At 39.8% G+C, this 16,746-nt stretch overlaps 4 protein-coding genes across 5 annotated transcripts; 3 read left to right on the forward strand and 1 right to left on the reverse strand.

Moving 5' to 3' along the window:
- Positions 1-686: 686 nt before the first annotated feature.
- On the forward strand, positions 687-2,971 carry LOC111339378 (uncharacterized). The gene has a single exon (XM_022946033.2). It carries the CDS (start codon positions 905-907, stop codon positions 2,483-2,485), a length of 1,581 nt encoding a protein of 526 aa, XP_022801768.2. The 5' UTR covers positions 687-904; the 3' UTR covers positions 2,486-2,971.
- A 482-nt stretch (positions 2,972-3,453) lies between these two features.
- On the reverse strand, positions 3,454-9,591 carry LOC111339382 (lys-63-specific deubiquitinase BRCC36). The gene is made up of 9 exons (XM_088726761.1): positions 9,436-9,591; positions 9,048-9,167; positions 8,406-8,499; positions 7,327-7,412; positions 6,194-6,258; positions 5,728-5,827; positions 5,316-5,347; positions 4,819-4,856; positions 3,454-4,193 (listed from the first exon to the last, which is right to left on the reverse strand). Exons 1-9 carry the CDS (start codon positions 9,538-9,540, stop codon positions 4,021-4,023), a joined length of 813 nt encoding a protein of 270 aa, XP_088582887.1. The 5' UTR covers positions 9,541-9,591; the 3' UTR covers positions 3,454-4,020.
- A 54-nt stretch (positions 9,592-9,645) lies between these two features.
- On the forward strand, positions 9,646-12,824 carry LOC111319696 (2-acylglycerol O-acyltransferase 2). Of its 2 annotated transcripts, none has more exons than XM_088726752.1 (4): positions 9,646-10,579; positions 11,379-11,613; positions 11,821-11,987; positions 12,604-12,824. In XM_088726752.1, the coding sequence occupies exons 1-4, from the start codon at positions 10,117-10,119 to the stop codon at positions 12,756-12,758; spliced, it is 1,020 nt and encodes a 339-aa protein (XP_088582878.1). In that variant the 5' UTR covers positions 9,646-10,116; the 3' UTR covers positions 12,759-12,824. The 2 variants fall into 2 exon arrangements, with proteins under 2 accessions (XP_088582878.1, XP_022778173.2); XM_022922438.2 differs by having other exon boundaries at positions 9,651-10,555; positions 11,394-11,613.
- A 149-nt stretch (positions 12,825-12,973) lies between these two features.
- LOC111319697 (acyl-CoA wax alcohol acyltransferase 1-like) lies at positions 12,974-16,322 on the forward strand. Its single transcript, XM_088726753.1, has 4 exons — positions 12,974-14,063; positions 14,637-14,856; positions 15,315-15,481; positions 15,666-16,322. Exons 1-4 carry the CDS (start codon positions 13,634-13,636, stop codon positions 15,818-15,820), a joined length of 972 nt encoding a protein of 323 aa, XP_088582879.1. The 5' UTR covers positions 12,974-13,633; the 3' UTR covers positions 15,821-16,322.
- Positions 16,323-16,746: the final 424 nt, after the last annotated feature.

The following is a 16,746-nucleotide window of genomic DNA, read 5'->3' on the forward strand; positions in this document are numbered from 1 at the left end:
AGAAGATACGACGTATAGAAATCATTTTGTTATGTTTTTTCTCTTCCTTGTTATCTAAAAATGGACATTTTTTTTTTAAGAAGAAATATATATATCTTATTAGACGTTTTGTTGTGTAGTATCGCTGAGTATTTTTACGCGTTGTGCCGTATTTTGACAAGCCCGTAGGGCGAGTCAAAATACAAATAACGAGTAAAAATACTCAGCGATACTACACAACAAAACGTCTAATAAGTTATTTATTATCCAACATGCCAAACTGTTAGTTTAGTACGGGCGAATTTCGAGGATATTTATTTACGGGGAGTACGTGACAGAAGTATGCGAAGCGGAACGGAATTTGCGCGTTGTCGTGTTACTGTTTCTATTTTCTTCAATAAATGAAGAAATTTCTTGGTCGTCTTGCTGTTTTTCTTCGTTCGATTCATCTTGTAACCTTGGATCTATATTTGCCAGCCATTTTGACTCTTCGTCGTCGGAAATACGATTCAAATTGTCCGCCATTTTTTTTTCGTAACTTCAATCCAATTTCGCTTGCGCGATGCGAGAAAACCTGTTTAACTCTACAGTACAAATACCGCGAGATATTTGTACTCGACGAAGCGTAGTTGGATAATAAATACAAATATTTGTGTTTACTTCCTGTCGCTTTCCAAGAATTGACCAAGACCTTCATATTGATGTCATGATATGAACGCCAATCAGTGGTCACGGGAGAGCGTTTTATTTGCATGCAGTTCCTGTTACTGATAATGTTCTGCGAGGGTTCAAAGGTATATATCTCATTGTCTGACAAAGTATTATTCTCATAAACTGTAAAGAACCAAGAGAGCTTTCGTTAAAGCTGAATTAGCAACAGAAAGACAGAGCATCCCCTGAAAACTTCGCTAAATTCTTATTGAAGATGGCAGCAACTCCATTCTCACTCGAAGGGATGCTAGTGTATTTCGCAGAAACATTCACAGCCGGTGTGATTCAATCTTATCAGGGGCAGGGAATTCTTGAAGACATCCCTTTGGCAGAACAACAAGATCCTTTGCAAGATTTTACAGAGTTCAATCAGCACGACACGGTCTTCCAGGAATACGATGCGCCAGCAGACGACAACAGCAAAATGGCTTGGAAGAGATCTCGACCAGAAAAATGGTGGATGTCGTTCTGGAAGGCCATGAAACACGCATTTTACATCCAAGTTGTCGGTGGGGTATCACTCGGTTCGCTTGCTATTTTGATACTAATTTTAGACTTTAATTCCGTTGATCTCTGCTTTGATATGCAGTCTACAAAGTGGGAGGCACTTCCAAAACGGACCCAGGCGGTGATAGTTACTGGGGCGACTAGCGAAGCCTACGTTGTTCAAATGTGGACATTTCTCGTTGTGCTGGTGATGTTTGGATGGCCAATGATGAAGAAACTGAACTTGTTGACTCTCAATTTGCTCGGTGCGTTTCTTGATAGTTGTTACAGACTATATCTTCAAGTTTATGGAATCTATATGATATCTTGGAGGTCGTTTCCTTTGAATGGTCTGTTCGTGTCGATTTTGCTCATGAATAGTTTACTACTTGGCAGAGAGGTTGCAAACAACAACGACGCCCTAACCACAAGGAGATCTAGAATCAAGAAAACCTTAAGGGTTTCTGCGATGCTGACGGCTCAGTTCGCTTTTGGCATACCGATCACATTTTACCTCGTTTATAAATTGATTCCGATGTATGCAAACGCAAAGGAAACCTATAGAGCGATCATCGCCGGCGGACTCCCGCTTGTTACTGCTATACCAAAGGTCATCGTGCGTTTGGCGGCGCAAAGAGTAGACTTCTTTCACCCAGGAGACGCACACGTGCTTTTGAGTGTACTGTACTACGCCTCCGCTATCGTTTTCCGAGTGATGCAGGCAGACCTTACCAGTCTTCCACTGTTTATTGTGCTGAGCTTTGCACACGGTGCTGTAGATTTGCTAGAAAGGTTGACCATTGTTGTGCGAGACTATTGCTGGTATTTTATTTACAAGAAACTGAAACGGGACGGTAGAGAGACTTTCATTGCTGCAAACAGATTCCGTACCCCCAGAAGTATGCGCTTTATCGCAGACATGAGCATTCAGATTATTCTCGGAGAATCAACTGCACTGATCGCAGCTGTTGGATTCATACAGCTGTTTAAATTCATGTACTCCCCTGAAACATCGCCCTCCTCCAACATCCAATTTGTAACACAGTTCTTTCTTCGCGTGTCTATCGCTCTAAGCATCGATTTCTTTTTCAATTCGTTCTCGTTTTGGTTGCAAATGTCTTACTTAAATGTTGCGGTGGTGCGAGTTTGGAAGGAGAAATGGCGAAAGCACATGCTTGTTGCTTTTATTGTGACTGCTTTGACATTATGTTACTACACGACTCATTTGTTTGCAGTGGTTGAAGCGAAAAACACTTCAGGCGCCAAAAAGCCAAATTTCAGCTGCACAGGGCCATTTGCAAAGTTTTAGATCAGAGTTTCGTCAAGCAAACTACTTCCCTACCACTCCGAGAAAAAGCTAGAATTACTTTTGTCTTCTGCCGCCAGAGAAGAACGCCAGTGACTTTGTTGACAATCAGTAGTTGCGCGAAAGACAGCCACACTCTATCGGGTACAACTGTTACGTGGGAAGGTAGAACACTAGAGAGGTCACAGTTAAATACTTAGGTAGTCATTCGCTTTGAACCTGACACGTCGAAAGTGTTTAATTTTTCCAATAGTTTTCGTAGCTTGATGGCTGCCTTGGGGAGTTTTTCTCGAAAATCATAATTTCTGCAGTGTATCCCGATGGAACGTTTGTAATAGGCGCTGTCATTCGACGTCAGTATAGTTATTAGCAAAACAGTGCACATCAGTTCAGGGAAGTTACGCATTGGCGCATGGAGTAAATTGCAAGGAATGCATTTTTTTCTCGCTTATTCTTGTAGTCAAGATAAAATTAAAAAATGAAAAGATCCATCGTCTTTGCTTCGCTTTGCTCATCGACATTCTCGAACCCAGCGTATTCCATTCCAAGAGCATATTACGGGATGGAGCGAATCAGCATACACGGAATTCGTTCGAACTTCAAAAGACCAGAGTCTGGCAACGTAAAAGAGCACTTCCTGAAATAGAAAATTTTTTCTCGTTTTCTTGTCCGATTATTGAGGTATAGTTGAAGACGTCGCGGCCCAACAAGAGCGCTGAACACGCAGTCCGGAGGTCCGGGTTTGAGTTCCGCTCGGACAATTAACTAGATTTGGTCCACGGCAATGCTGAGTCCAACTCCTCCTCAAGCACGCCTGTCGGGGGGAGGGGGGGGGGGTTACCGCGTAAAAATGGATTTAAATCAATGTTTGGCTGTTAATTGAGTAAAGTGCCTGTAACCGAGTTGTAGTGGCTGAGTGTTCTTCCGCAAGACATCACAGCATCTCGCGATGATAATTTTATCCATGAGCGTTGTCTCTTACATTTACATTTATTTCGAATTTATTTATAGAAATCCGATTTGTTGGCACCCTGTGAAAAATGATTTTAACAAATAGGAAAAAAAAAACTTCTTTTTTTAAAACAAAGTGTTTAAAACTCACGACACACTATGCATCAAACATCAAAGTTCTTTGAACTAAAACGCCGGTTTCCTCGCACTTGCCTTACAAGATGTCGTTGGGCACAAAGCCACAAAAATTTCAAGCTGTAAAAATCTGTACCTCCGACATGAGCGCACTATATATTGCACTACGGACAACCAATCCAAAAATATGCCAGTGGTTCCTGCAAGCACGCGTCATCCCGGCGCACTTTCGATTTAAATCTCCAATCTCCGCACTTTCCCTGTTTCCCATAGGGGTGAGGGGGGGGGCGGATTTTATTTCGCTGCGCAATCACGTTCGCGATATCTCTACCCTATCACACGCCTCAGTCTGTCTGAAGTGACTGAGTTCTCTTTAAGTTTATTCTCAGCTTGTCAAGCTGATATTACGGTGGAAAATACGATCTTTGTTATAAATAGCTCCGCCGTCTTTCTCACATTGATTCCTGTAATTCCGTCTTTATACTGTTTATCTCCTTCTCCAATGTCTCTTTTTCCGTTTCCAACGCAGCTGTTCTTTTGAGATTCACCTGTAATCTGTTCTCCAGTGTTTGAAGGAGAGGTCCACACATAACCTCCATGAGCTGGCACAAAGCCTTGGTAAAAACTGACGAAATAAAAAAAAGATAAACACATCCTCGATCCGCGATATTAAGGAATGCAGGGTTGGGAGAAAAAAAGGAGTGGGGAGAGAGGGGGGTGGGTGGGTGGAATATGAATTGGGAAGTAAAACTAGTGGGGGAGGTGAGGTGAAGAGTAAGACTAAGGAGGGGTGGGGAGATTGGTGAAATGCTAGTAAGGTAGAATGACCTGGGATAACACTGACGATGTTTTTAACTGACAGAATAAGGTTAGTCCCTCATCTCATTAATTTACTAATTTAGACGAAATGTATTTGAAGACAAAGTACTGCTGAAGTTTTCAAGACATAAATGGAAGGAGATGAAAATTTACTTTGATAAGAATCCTTTCCCTCACCAAGAACACATAGGAACTTAACAGAGGTACGTTGTGGAGTCACAGAAACGAAGAAATACAATATTATGATCACTTGCAGCACAACAGATCTTGGAATGTTACTAGCAGAACAAGGTATTCACAGGGCTTAACAAGGGTCCTTGGTCCCAACAAGAATTCTGCCCCTGACAAATTTCCTCCTGAAACATTCCAGAACATTGTGCACAAATTGACCCAAATCACAGGTTATAGATGCAATAACTGTGTCCACCAACCTGTACTATTATGAACTGCTGTTAATAGATCCTTAGAGCTGAAGTAAAAATGGTACAATTAAGTTTCAGACTTAAGTGGAGAGAATACCCAGATGTAATAAAATGAAAATAACAGGCTGAGAAAATGGCTAAGTTGTTTCAAACCCAATTAAAACTAATCCTGGGTGTATTTCAAACTAAAAGATGCTTTCAGTGTTCTTCAGTGATTTTTTAGAAGCCAGGCATTAAAATGACACCAGCCAACAAAGGTTAAAATTTGTATTAGAACAAAATAAGTATTTCACTCTTTACTTTGTAGCATTAAACTAGCCAGTGCTTCCAAAACAAGTAGTTGGTCAAAATGGCATTCCTAAGTACTCTTTGCCTATTGTCTTTATTTTCTGATAGTGTTTTTTTGTGGATGAACATCAGTACTAGACAAGATACAAGGAAGTACACAAAACTTGAAGGCAAAATGACAATATTTTAGGGAGTATTTCTAGTGAGGGAAAACTTACTTCAAAGTTTTACTGTATGCCTCTTCTTCTTCCTTTAGAATAAAAAAAAAACAAGGAGTCCACCACATGTTCTATTGTCTGTGCTTAACAAGTAAGTGAGCATTTGAGTGATGCACTGTTACTGGTTCAAGGTGAGCTTGGTGCAAAATTAATTGTATAAAATGAATCTTCCTGTCAACACAAATCGAGTGCTGTGTTGTTCTGTTTGAAGCGAGTTTGCTATGCACCAGTGATTAACTACACAGTAAGCTTGATTGCCTGTGGTTTAGGTAGACAATTTACAAATTATTTTGATGCCCAAATAAATCCTTTGATAGAGAAATGGGCATGTATATCTCTGTAAAAGTGGTCTATAAGGTGGTCATTTTTAGAATGAATCACCCTTCTTGAAGGAATCATTCTATCACCTTACCTTTGAGAGTATTTGTGGCAGTTCTGACAAGCTGTTTAAAGTGGCCTTTGACAAAACCTCTGTATGGACTATTTGCAGCTCAATGTCGGCTCGCTGATACCTGTTGTAAAAGAAAAAAAAAATAACACAGAGTACTTTGTTTACGAGATACATACTGGCACACATCACAAGAGAGTAGTGAGGTTGTCATAGTATGTTATTTCATCAGATTACATGTCTGTGAATTATTCAGTTACAATTATGGTAAGCATGAACAATCGAGCAATGCATGGACCTGATTTGAACAATCATCTAATCCAGATACTTGTAAATAATGCTTTCAATTCATGTCAAAAAAGAATCAGTACTGCATGCTGCATGCTTCAGGAAAACATTCAAAGTGTCATGCTGGTTGAATGTGTTTCAGTTATTTTAGATGGCTTTTTGCTAGTAACTATGGCAGTACTAGTGTGGACAGTGAACTTACTGTGGAGGACTCCCCTCAGTTTTGATGTTCACTGACTGAAAACAATACACTTTTAAATGGCCACTCTGAAAGAAATCATGGTGACAAAAATACTTAACAGGGCTTACTTTTCTAAAAGTTACCTTGTAAGTTACCATAAGTTAAAGGGTGGTAGCCTGATATGACTGTTTGGTTGCCAGAAAAAAAATATCACTTTGAGCAACTTTACATGACCCAATAAGCTGCTGACCGGACTGCCTTTGTTTGGAGTGAGTGCTAATAGGTATTGACCCTGAGAGACTCACATGCTATATATCAAGGCTTAATACAACACCAACCACAGAAAAAGTGGCAAAGTTTCATTTTAAACAATGACAGAGCACAAGTAATATGTTATGAAAATGTTAACCTTTTTTGAACTTGACAGCCAGAAAATAATGATAGCAGGAATGTGAGAAACTGTGTTGTAACATTTGATGACTTGGTTCTTATGGTCTGAATTCAGACCATAAGAAACAAGTCATAAAATGTTACAACACAGTTTCTCACATTCCTGCTATCATTATTTTCTGTCTGTCAAGTCCAAGAGAAGTTAAATACTATTTTGTAAACTTTGCCCCATTTACAAGGGTTTTTTTGACCTACTAATACTCTCGTACAGTAGACTCGACGTGTGTTAAAGCAAAGCGTTTAATCAAAAAAAACTCTCATTCATCTTACAACGGATGTGTAAAACTCTCGAAAAGGTGGGGCCCTAGTGTTATATATGGGGATATCATGCAATAGAACGTCTAATCGGATCTCTCATTGGTCACTGCTAACTGATAATCAATCAAAGTTCCGTATGATGCACGATCCTCGCAGTAGATAGCGCTATTTAAGCAATACCGAAAATCAGACCTGAAAAAAATCAGGCCTGTGTCCCATACAGGCCTAATTTTTTTCAGGTCTGATTTTCGCTATTGCTTAAATAGCGCTATCTACTGCGAGGATCATGCATCATTCGTATCTAATACCATATGAACTTCATATATTTCATTGTATCCAATCAAAGTTCGTTTAAGGTTACCTCATTCAATGGTGTTAATTAAGAAACTAAACATCTGTTCTACTCAAATTACGAAGTCTCCGACAACTATGTGTGAGCCACTCACCAAATTGGGATCAGTGTTGAAACAAGAGAAGATAAGACCCACAAATCCTGCATCCATAAATTGGTAAGAGGCCTGTGTCCGCAGGTCTATCACACAAGTAACAATTATTTCACTTCTGCATCAATTCACAAGCTACCTTTTTTTTTAGAATTTGCTACTTAAGTGTCATGTCATTCTCCGCCATTAGGATAGCATGATATTCTTGAAATCAGTAAGGACATCCTCACATCTCATTTGGACAAACCTCTTACCCTCTGTTTATAACTAGTTCTTTTCTCTTGGTTGATGAAATTATTTTGTCCATTTGTTATTCTAATTTATTACACGACTCAGGCAGTCAGAGGGCCAATAACTAAAATCAACCAATCAAATTGCTCTATTGCCGGTCCAATATTCTCTAAGTATTGGACCGGGCACTGTCCCGAATGGTCCCGAATCATGATACCACACTTGTGTCCCTTTGAACTTCAGTCGTATAATAAATCTCTTATTAACCACGCCTGCTCGGGACCGTACTGGAAGAATATCGGCCCTCGGTCTTTTTTGTACGGACCTTGCTGCGCTCGGTCCGTACTATCAAGACCTCGGGCCGATATTCTCCCAGTACGGCCCATGCGCTTGGTTAATAAGATATATATATCACCCTTCTGATGGTTCAGTTTGAAGATAATAAGGTTCCTGGCCTGACTATCTGATGAAGCTGATTAACAGCACTCAAATCAGGTTGTTAATGCTCTATCGGGGTATTTAGACACGAGGAGGAAGAATTATACATTTGATCTCCTTTGGACTATTTGTATTTTAACTTTTTTCAAGGGTTATATGGATTGTAAACCTTTCACTCGAAAGAGTGACCTAAAAGAAATTGATGCTAATGATACTGTTTCCTTTGAAGCAGGAAAGTGATGAGATGAAAGAAAAATATTATCCGACTTAAGACCAAATTCTCAGAACTATAATCAAGAGATATGTATCACAGACAGTATAGAGAATTTATATTTGCATCAGCTGTGAAAGGGATTAAAATATCAGGCTTGATTTAATATTAGGGTTCACATTCTATCACATCAGGAACTTACCAACATGTGACGGCCAAACAGTAATGTGAGGATGGGAATGATACCAGCCAATAACCCTCATTGGTCGCTGTTTTGACGTCAAAATACCAAGCCTCTGAAACATCAGGAGAAAAGTATTACAACTAATCTGTTTAAGCATTGTGGTTATAGCCATAAAAGACCACCAACAGTGGTTTGAAAACAAGCCGGCCACCGTCAGAGTTCTGCCAGCTACTCGATTGTATGTCATCGGCTACTTATGGCCATAAAAGTCTGCTTGTGACAAACAATCTCGCCTACTTTTCCACAGTCAGCAGCTTACTTCAAAAAATTTTGAAATCCCTGCACTAAGTGGTTTGTCTCTCAACTTGTAAGTCCCCAGCAAATATAATGTCAAACAATCAATTGAAGATTGCAACTTGTTAACCCAGCCAGGGTTGTCCCTAAGTGCCACCTTCTGGTGAAATTCACCAGATGAAAAAGGGGCTGGATTTTTGGATGGCGATTGCATGGTAATGTACAATGGGCTCTTCTGAGGTTACACACTTACAACCGTTGACCACTTTTGAGCCACTTCACTTGAAATTTCAGCTGGCAGCGTAATTTCTTAGCTTCACCTCTATTAACCCATTTCTAAAACAAGTAAAGATCACAACAGATTACCTCTGCCTGTGTTGAGGCATCTGACAATTGTTCTGGAGAAATCTCCACCCGATCCTTCCTCTTGTCCAGCCTCTGAAGCATGATAACTGAATAAATATGAGCTACTCTCTCATCCTCAACCTAGAAAATTAACAGAAGAAAAAGATCACGCACCATGTAAATGAGCTTAAAATTTTAAAACGAAGAGCATTTGGATCAATATTTGGAGAATAGAAATATCCAGAGGGGACGAAAATCGGTAGCCTGAGAGAACTAGCGATGGGATTAAACCAGCTGTCTTTGATTCGAATACACGAGGGATTGGGAGTGTTAATAATTCAAAGGAAGTGACTTTTGTTCACTTTACCATAAAACAGCTGAAAACATGACGGTGAAAAAAATAAAATACCTCTCCGATTAACAAGCCCATAACTTCTTCCCTTTCAGTCGAAAGTGCGTGAGTCAAACAAACCATATATGCATCTGCTTCTATCCTCACCGCCTCCACCGCCATTTTGCACTTCTTCTCTTCCGGTGTTATTGAGCAACGCCGCTGTCAAAAGATACCTCACACCTTATCAGTGACGTCACTATTTTTGGATAGTAGGCCTAGTCTGCCAAGACCATTCTCGAAATTCTAGATCTAGAAACCAAGATTTTGTGGTTCTTCCCCGCGGGAAATAGAGCTATGAAGGTGACGATAAGGTGTAATTCACGAATTTTATTTATTATGGCCTCAACTTAACTTTTACAGGGAGTAGCTTTCAAGAGATACAGGTGGAAGGTGTTACAAGATTATTTGGTTTTATCAACTGAGTTAAAAAGTACATTGGCCACCGTAAAGAGTTTCTAAAGCAGATTTTAGTACTCTGAGAAGCCAAAGAGAGGCCAAAAAATACTGAGAACATTTTATGATGAATGTAAGCCGACAGATCTCCCGATCCTCAAAATTCCTCAATTCCACGATTCCAAAATTTCTTATCGTTGACAAGGGGCTTTACTATGACGTCATTTGGCTCACACAGAATGTAGCTATCACGCTAACACAGGTTCTCTTCTGATCAGTTTCTTATGCATAAAACCCTAAAAAATGTCTCTTTTAATGGATAAGTTAAACCGCATTCTGCAACTTTTCAGTGTTACACTTCTTCATGTCGTGCAATTCTCTGGAGCCACACACATCCCAGGCATTATCATCCTGTATCAACTGTTCTTTTATACACCTTTGTGGCCGTTTGTGCTTCTTTATGTATCATGGACGTATCTTGCTGAGTGGAAAACCCCCGAACGCGGTGGAAGAGACTATCTGAGGAATTTCACGAGACGGCTTTCAATTTTCAAGTTCATGAGAGATTACTATCCTATTACCCTCGTCAAAACTAGCGACCTCGATCCACAGAAGAATTATATCTTTGGATATCATCCTCATGGGGTTTTCACCGAGGGAGCATCAATAGGGTTGAATACGGAAGCATGTGGATTTAGTGAAAAATTCCCTGGAATCATTCCGCATCTTTCCGTGACCTCAGGTATTTTAAACAACTTGACAGGACTGGTGCTATCGAATTGGAACTAACAAGTTTCGTTTCTTTCCTTGTGTATGAAATTTTCAGGCATGTAGCATAATTATGATATAATTATTCAAAAATCAATGGTGCACTAATTAAAGCAGTTTGCCCTACTCCTTCTTGTGAGTTGAAATGTATTTTGTATAACTTGTACTCGACATAATGCTCAAAGGTCACTTCATGGTTGATTTGCATATTTTCCCGTGTTCCAAAGTAAAAGAGAGATCACTGGATTAATGGACTGGAGGAATAAGGATCGTACCTCTCTCCATCCGCCACATTCTTGTAGGAGTCTTAGAGGAGTAATATGCCCCCGTAAGCCATTTATTTTATATTACCTTCATAAAAAGGTACATGTTGAATTATGACACTGTACGCCTTTTGGGATCTCAAAGAGTAACTGACCTTTCTTAAATTAGCTAAGGTAAGCCACCATTTTGAATCTTGCTAGGCAGCCTTGTCACTTATTTGTGATGTAACATAGTCTGATCTCTTTCTTGCAACGGTCTTTAGAATCAAATCGCGATAAATTATAAATCTTAGATCAACTTGGTAGAGGAAGGAAGAAATCTGAGCATACTTCTCTTTGAAATTTACTTAAGTCTCACAGTTTTACTTTGACTCGGTCCCCAATCCTCACGAGGGAGGGGTCACTTAACATAGTTTTAAGATTGCTGGAGAGGTAGGCAAAGGGCTCCAAACTGTTCCCCTTTGTACAATTAGCAGTTTTAGCAGACTTAAATAGAACCCCTGTTAACACTGATGACAAGGATGACTTGTTTATCGATTTTTTCCTCAGTTATATTAAAACCGCTGTTATACCGGGACGTGCTGATGAGTCTTGGCGTAATTGATGTGTCACGTCACAGTTTGGAATATAATCTGACGCAGAAGGGGGCGGGACACTCGGTTGTAATCGTTGTGGGAGGAGCAGCGGAGATTCGTGAAATGGGCTTTGACAGCTACGCGCTGATAGTGAAACGACGGAAAGGATTTATCAAACTGGCTTTGCAAACCGGGTTGGTATATGACTCTGAGTTTCTCCTTAGCTATACGACTGTCAATCATCTCATGTTGCAGTCGTCTTATCTTTCTTTCATTTTATCTGTTCTTATAATTCCTGGCATAAACTTACTTGTTGTTGGTATAGCTATACGATTCCGATCCTCCAATACTCAGAGTTTTGAGACGGACTGTAATCAAATGAAGATGTTAATCATTTTCAGGAGCGATCTTGTTCCTGTGTTTGGCTTTGGACAGAATAATCTTTATCGTGATATCATCGGCGGTAGTAGAGTTTCCCAATATTCACGACTTCAGCTTTGGCTCTCAAATTTTACTTCTTGGCTCAGAACTTGTTTTCTACCGAGTCGATCTCCAATCAACGTTGTCGGTAAGTGTATTTTTCATTTATGAATGTTTTTACTTTCTAAGCAAAGCTTTTCGATTACAAGTTGGACATTTTTCATATACTTCTCGGAGGATCTACAGAAATTGAACCCGAATCACTACTAGAATAATAAGTCACCAGAGAGGAAAATTACGCACAGTAAAGGTGTAAATATTATTATGGGTGCGTAGATTGAGAATTATGAGACCATAAGCAAGATGCTCTCCAATCCCAAAAGCCAGTCGGCCTGAGAGAGGAAAATATCACAAGAAGCGAGAATTCAACTTTGAAGTAAAAATGATGACCGCTGATGACCACTGATGACCGAAGGCCGGAAAACGCGAATGATGACCACTGATGGTGATGATGATGATGACCAAATGATAACCACTGATGACCGAAGGCCGGAAAACGCGTGTAGGCAGGGCGTAATTGATCTTGCCGCTGGTATGTGATTGCCTGGGAGGGTGATGAGAGAATTTTGGACCAATCGCAAAGCAAAGTAAAGAAAGGGCGGCAAAGCAAACCATTACTACATTCAACACTCAAAGTAACAACTAACGTACCTTAAATTAGTGTAAGATGTCTTATCATACCGATTGCATTTTTCTTTCTACAGTGGGATCTCCCATTTCTGTTTCCAAGGATGAGAATCCAACGCAGGAAGAGATAGACAAACTTCACGCACGGTACATAGACGAACTGAAAGAATTGTACGAGAAAAATAAGGAAAATTATCACCCATCAGAGAGTTCTGAGTTGTTGATAATCTAGTTTACTACCAAGGAAGCTGCTTGAAGTTTTTTTTTTCAAGCCTCAATAAAACTTCACTAACATACAGTCGTTTTTATTTGTTCTTCCTTGGAAAAGTCGTCCATATCGCCAGAAACTCCCACTAGATTTCTCATGCTGAGATCCTTTCGGTTAACGATGAGATCTATCATGAGTTCAGGGATGCATAGGACTTGGGGATCCGCGATAATTCAATCGTTTCTTTCTTTCTGTCGCGTCGCCGAAAAATGAAAATGAATACCGTTTGAATGGCTGGCCGAAGCCAGAGAAATTGTAGAGTATTGATTAAAAACCACTTCTGTCAATCTATTGCTAGAAACATGATAAGTTTCCTACCGCAAAATTAGCAAAAAATTCATCAAAACAAATTTTGTAGCTTAAGTAGATGGTGGGTTATTCCCCTGGTCTTAGTTTTCGTTCCCTGAACACAATGCGGAGCCAACCGCAAAATGAACGGGAAAGGGATCCGCCGACATTGTGACATTGCAGCATCGAACCCTTGTCTTGCGTTACTCGCTTAAATTGACGGCTTCATCGCTCGCTGAGAGGTTTTGCTGATCGACAAGACATCCTTCACAGATAATCCAGCTATACGAGGAAGGATTATTATTGTATGCTGTCGAAGCAGCACACGTCGCTATTTATGGCTTGTTCTAAGATTCCCCGGCAACCAGAGAGAAGTAACAAGAATTCAGACACTCCGCCAATCCTTATTCCCTCAACAGCTAAGTTCCAGTGTTCCAGAATTTTTGATTATCGACAATATCGACATTTACTTCATGTTTCTCACTCGATCGATTGGGTAAACATCACTCTACACAAACTTAAACTGCTCTTTTTTGTGTGATACACGAAAAATGTCTTCCAATTTCGACTACATTCTGCAAACTTTAAGCATCGTTCTGCTGTACTACGTAGGATTCTTAGCAAGTACACACATTCTGGGTATCTTTATGCTGTATCAACTGTTCTTTTATACACCCTTATGGCCGTTTGTACTTCTCTATTTATCGTGGACGTATCTTGTTGAGTGGAAAACTCCTGAACGTGGTGGAAGAGACCTACTGATAAACTTTGCAAGAAGGCTCTCTGTTTTCCGGTATGTGAGGGATTACTATCCTATTACCCTCGTCAAAACTAGCGACCTCGATTCACAGAAGAACTACATTTTTGGATATCATCCCCATGGGGCTCTTACCGAAGGAGCATCAATAGGATTGAATACAGAAGCATGTGGATTTAGTGAAAAATTCCCTGGAATCATTCCGCATCTCTCCGTGCATTCAGGTTAACTAAAGCTAAATAAACTGTAATCGCCATATTGGTTATGCTTTCTTACGATTGAAATTTTTTGATAAACAGCCCAAAGTTTTTGCCTATTCTACAACTATTACAGTTTTTGATTCGTCCGGGTATTCATCCCTCATCTATTCTTTAATCAGAAGCATGTGCATAATCGATCTTTTGACAAAATGTTCAGGCATTTCACTCTTAGTTATGTGTAACAAAACATGTCGCTGTAAGATAAGGTATCCTTGGACTAAGGAGTAAGTGGACTACGGATCGCACCTCGACGGAACTGTCTTCCTTTACTCAAATATCAAAGTATTTCTTCATTTTCAGTGAGCAAAACCAAGTGTTGAGTCAAGTTCCCAGCCCTTTCCTTCGTATATGCCACTTTTGAATGTATCTAGAATGGAACCCATGGCAGGAATAGAAACCGAATAGAAACTTTACACCCTTACTTTAGGACAATCCCAGTACAAGATGCAGTGTATACGTAAGAAGAGAGACAAACGACTATGGGGTGCATTTGGATGGTCTCTAAGTTACTTTTTTCGGAAATTCTTTTTCGTTCAGGTATCCTCAAAGCCTGGTTATACCATGATATCGTGATGGCCCTTGGCGTGATTGATGTATCACGTCACAGCTTGGAATACAATCTGACACAGAAGGGGGCAGGACACTCGGTTGTCATCATTGTTGGGGGACAAGCAGAGATACGAGAAATGGGCTTTGACAGCTACGTGCTGATAATGAAATGGCGGAAAGGATTCATTAAACTCGCATTGCAAATTGGGTTCGTATGAGTCTCCGAATTTCTGCTTAGCTAAAAGATTAGCTAAGATCGGTTTATTTCGCGTTGTAGTCATCTCACCTTTTTGTCATCTTATCTCTTGTAAGTTTAGCTAAAGGAAGGAGCTAAGTAATGGGCTCTTGCTGAAAGTAAGGTCGCGAAGAAGGAGCTAATTAATGGGCTCCTGCTGAAAGTAAGGTCGCGAAGAAGGCTGGTAACTCCCCCCCCCCCAAAAAAAAAAAAATGTGAGAAGAATTATCTTGCCTTCAATCGTCAAGCATTCAAACCTAGCTTCGCTCAAACCCAATCCCCCCCTCCCCAAGCCTCGGCTGGAGGATCATTGTGAGGCATCAGGGAGGCATAAGCTGACTTGTTTTCCTTTGGTTTGACTGTTCTGTATCCTTCATTACACGGAGTTTTGGCATGAACTGTGAGCAAGCGGATACATTTATCATTTTCAGGTGCGATCTCGTTCCAGTGTTTGGCTTTGGACAGAATAATCTTTATCATAATTTTATTGGCGACAGTAGTTGCTTCCAATATTCACGACTTCAGCTGTGGTTCAGAAATTTCACTTCTTGCCTCAGAACTTGTTTTCTTCCGAGACGATCTCCAATCAACGTTGTAGGTGAGCGTGCTTTTCATTTATGAATGTTCTCCTTTTTATTCAAAGCTTTTCTTAAAACTTTTTTTGAACATCTCTTGTATGAATTACATTAGAAGCAACTAGCAGACCTTTGATTTTTGAATGATGTCCGACCACACCGATTGTATGATGGTTATTTTGGTGGTTTTACTTTTCCTTTCCACAGTGGGACCGCCTATTTTTGTTTCCAAGGTTGAGAATCCAACGCAGGAAGAGATAGACAAACTTCACGCACGGTACATAGACGAACTGAGAGAATTGTACGAGAAATATAAGTACAAGTATCACCCATCAGAGAGATCTGAGTTGTTAATCATCTAATTTACTCTAAACGAAGTTTTTTGTTTTCACCCTCAACGTTTCAACGAGTCGCTGAACACAAAAATTCGGCAATTGGCAAGCATTTTCATGAAGCGCATGGTAGGAGGGATCGTTTGAATGATAGTCATTTTAAGATTCTGAGAAAGTGTCAATGCAAATTTGATTGTTTAGTGTTTGAAATGCTTTATATTAAGAAATTAAAACCTAATCTGAACGTGCAAACGGACTCCATGCGTGCTAAACTTTTTGTTTAACCCGCAAATTATTTTCTCTTATTGTTCGTTTTTAGTATTAAAAGAACTTATTTTTATACATTCTTGACTTGATAATGACGTTATGTTAACGTCGAAACGTCGTCGATTTTAGCTTTCTATAGCTATTTATCGTTTTTAAATTTTACAATGTTATCAAGCAACGTTTTTTCGCAAGTTTTTATCGTCAAATGTTATTCCAAGTCACTTCTTCTACGTATACCCTCAATAAAATTTATAAAAAGACGGTTGCTTTTATGGGATCACTCTTTTGTATTTCGTCGGATTCTTAGGAGGCACTCACATGCTGGGCATCTTTACGATGGATGTTTTCTTTTAGTGTTCTCTGGTACCACTTAACTAACAAAAATTAAGGTATTTCCTTCTTCTGAATTAAGTTTTAAACGCCGCGACTTATCGTAATGGACGTAAGATTTCGGAAAATTGGGGAATATCACGTGGGTGATAATCTCGGATATCAATCAGTTTTAGCTAGGGAATAGTCGGTCCCGTTGTGCGTTTAACCCGTTTGGGAATTCATTCCTCTTCCATTTTTTAATTTATAATCAGAAATATCTTTACAACCGTTCTGTTGACCAAAATGTTTAACCATTTTATCCTTGGTCATTTGTAACAAAAAAGGTTCAAGGTAAAATCGGTATCCATGTGAACTCA

The sequence above is a fragment of the Stylophora pistillata genome, chromosome 7, assembly GCF_964205215.1.
Source record: "Stylophora pistillata chromosome 7, jaStyPist1.2, whole genome shotgun sequence".
NCBI classification, from domain to species: Eukaryota; Metazoa; Cnidaria; class Anthozoa; order Scleractinia; family Pocilloporidae; genus Stylophora; species Stylophora pistillata.

What these genes read in the sequence shown, in the direction of transcription:
- LOC111339378 (XM_022946033.2), top strand. Translation starts at nt 905, where the DNA reads ATGGCAGCAACTCCATTCTCACTCGAAGGGATGCTAGTGTATTTCGCA.
- LOC111339382 (XM_088726761.1), bottom strand. Translation starts at nt 9,540, where the DNA reads ATGGCGGTGGAGGCGGTGAGGATAGAAGCAGATGCATATATGGTTTGT. An exon ending in TCAACACTGATCCCAATTTG is followed by an intron (nt 6,259 to 7,326) that starts GTGAGTGGCTCA and finishes GATTTCTTTCAG; the next exon opens with AGTGGCCATTTAAAAGTGTA. An exon ending in AGCAGTTCATAATAGTACAG is followed by an intron (nt 4,194 to 4,818) that starts GTTGGTGGACAC and finishes TTATTTCGTCAG; the next exon opens with TTTTTACCAAGGCTTTGTGC.
- LOC111319696 (XM_088726752.1), top strand. Translation starts at nt 10,117, where the DNA reads ATGTCTCTTTTAATGGATAAGTTAAACCGCATTCTGCAACTTTTCAGT. An exon ending in TTTAAACAACTTGACAGGAC is followed by an intron (nt 10,580 to 11,378) that starts TGGTGCTATCGA and finishes TGACTTGTTTAT; the next exon opens with CGATTTTTTCCTCAGTTATA. An exon ending in AAACTGGCTTTGCAAACCGG is followed by an intron (nt 11,614 to 11,820) that starts GTTGGTATATGA and finishes AATCATTTTCAG; the next exon opens with GAGCGATCTTGTTCCTGTGT.
- LOC111319697 (XM_088726753.1), top strand. Translation starts at nt 13,634, where the DNA reads ATGTCTTCCAATTTCGACTACATTCTGCAAACTTTAAGCATCGTTCTG. An exon ending in AAACTCGCATTGCAAATTGG is followed by an intron (nt 14,857 to 15,314) that starts GTTCGTATGAGT and finishes TATCATTTTCAG; the next exon opens with GTGCGATCTCGTTCCAGTGT. An exon ending in ATCTCCAATCAACGTTGTAG is followed by an intron (nt 15,482 to 15,665) that starts GTGAGCGTGCTT and finishes TCCTTTCCACAG; the next exon opens with TGGGACCGCCTATTTTTGTT.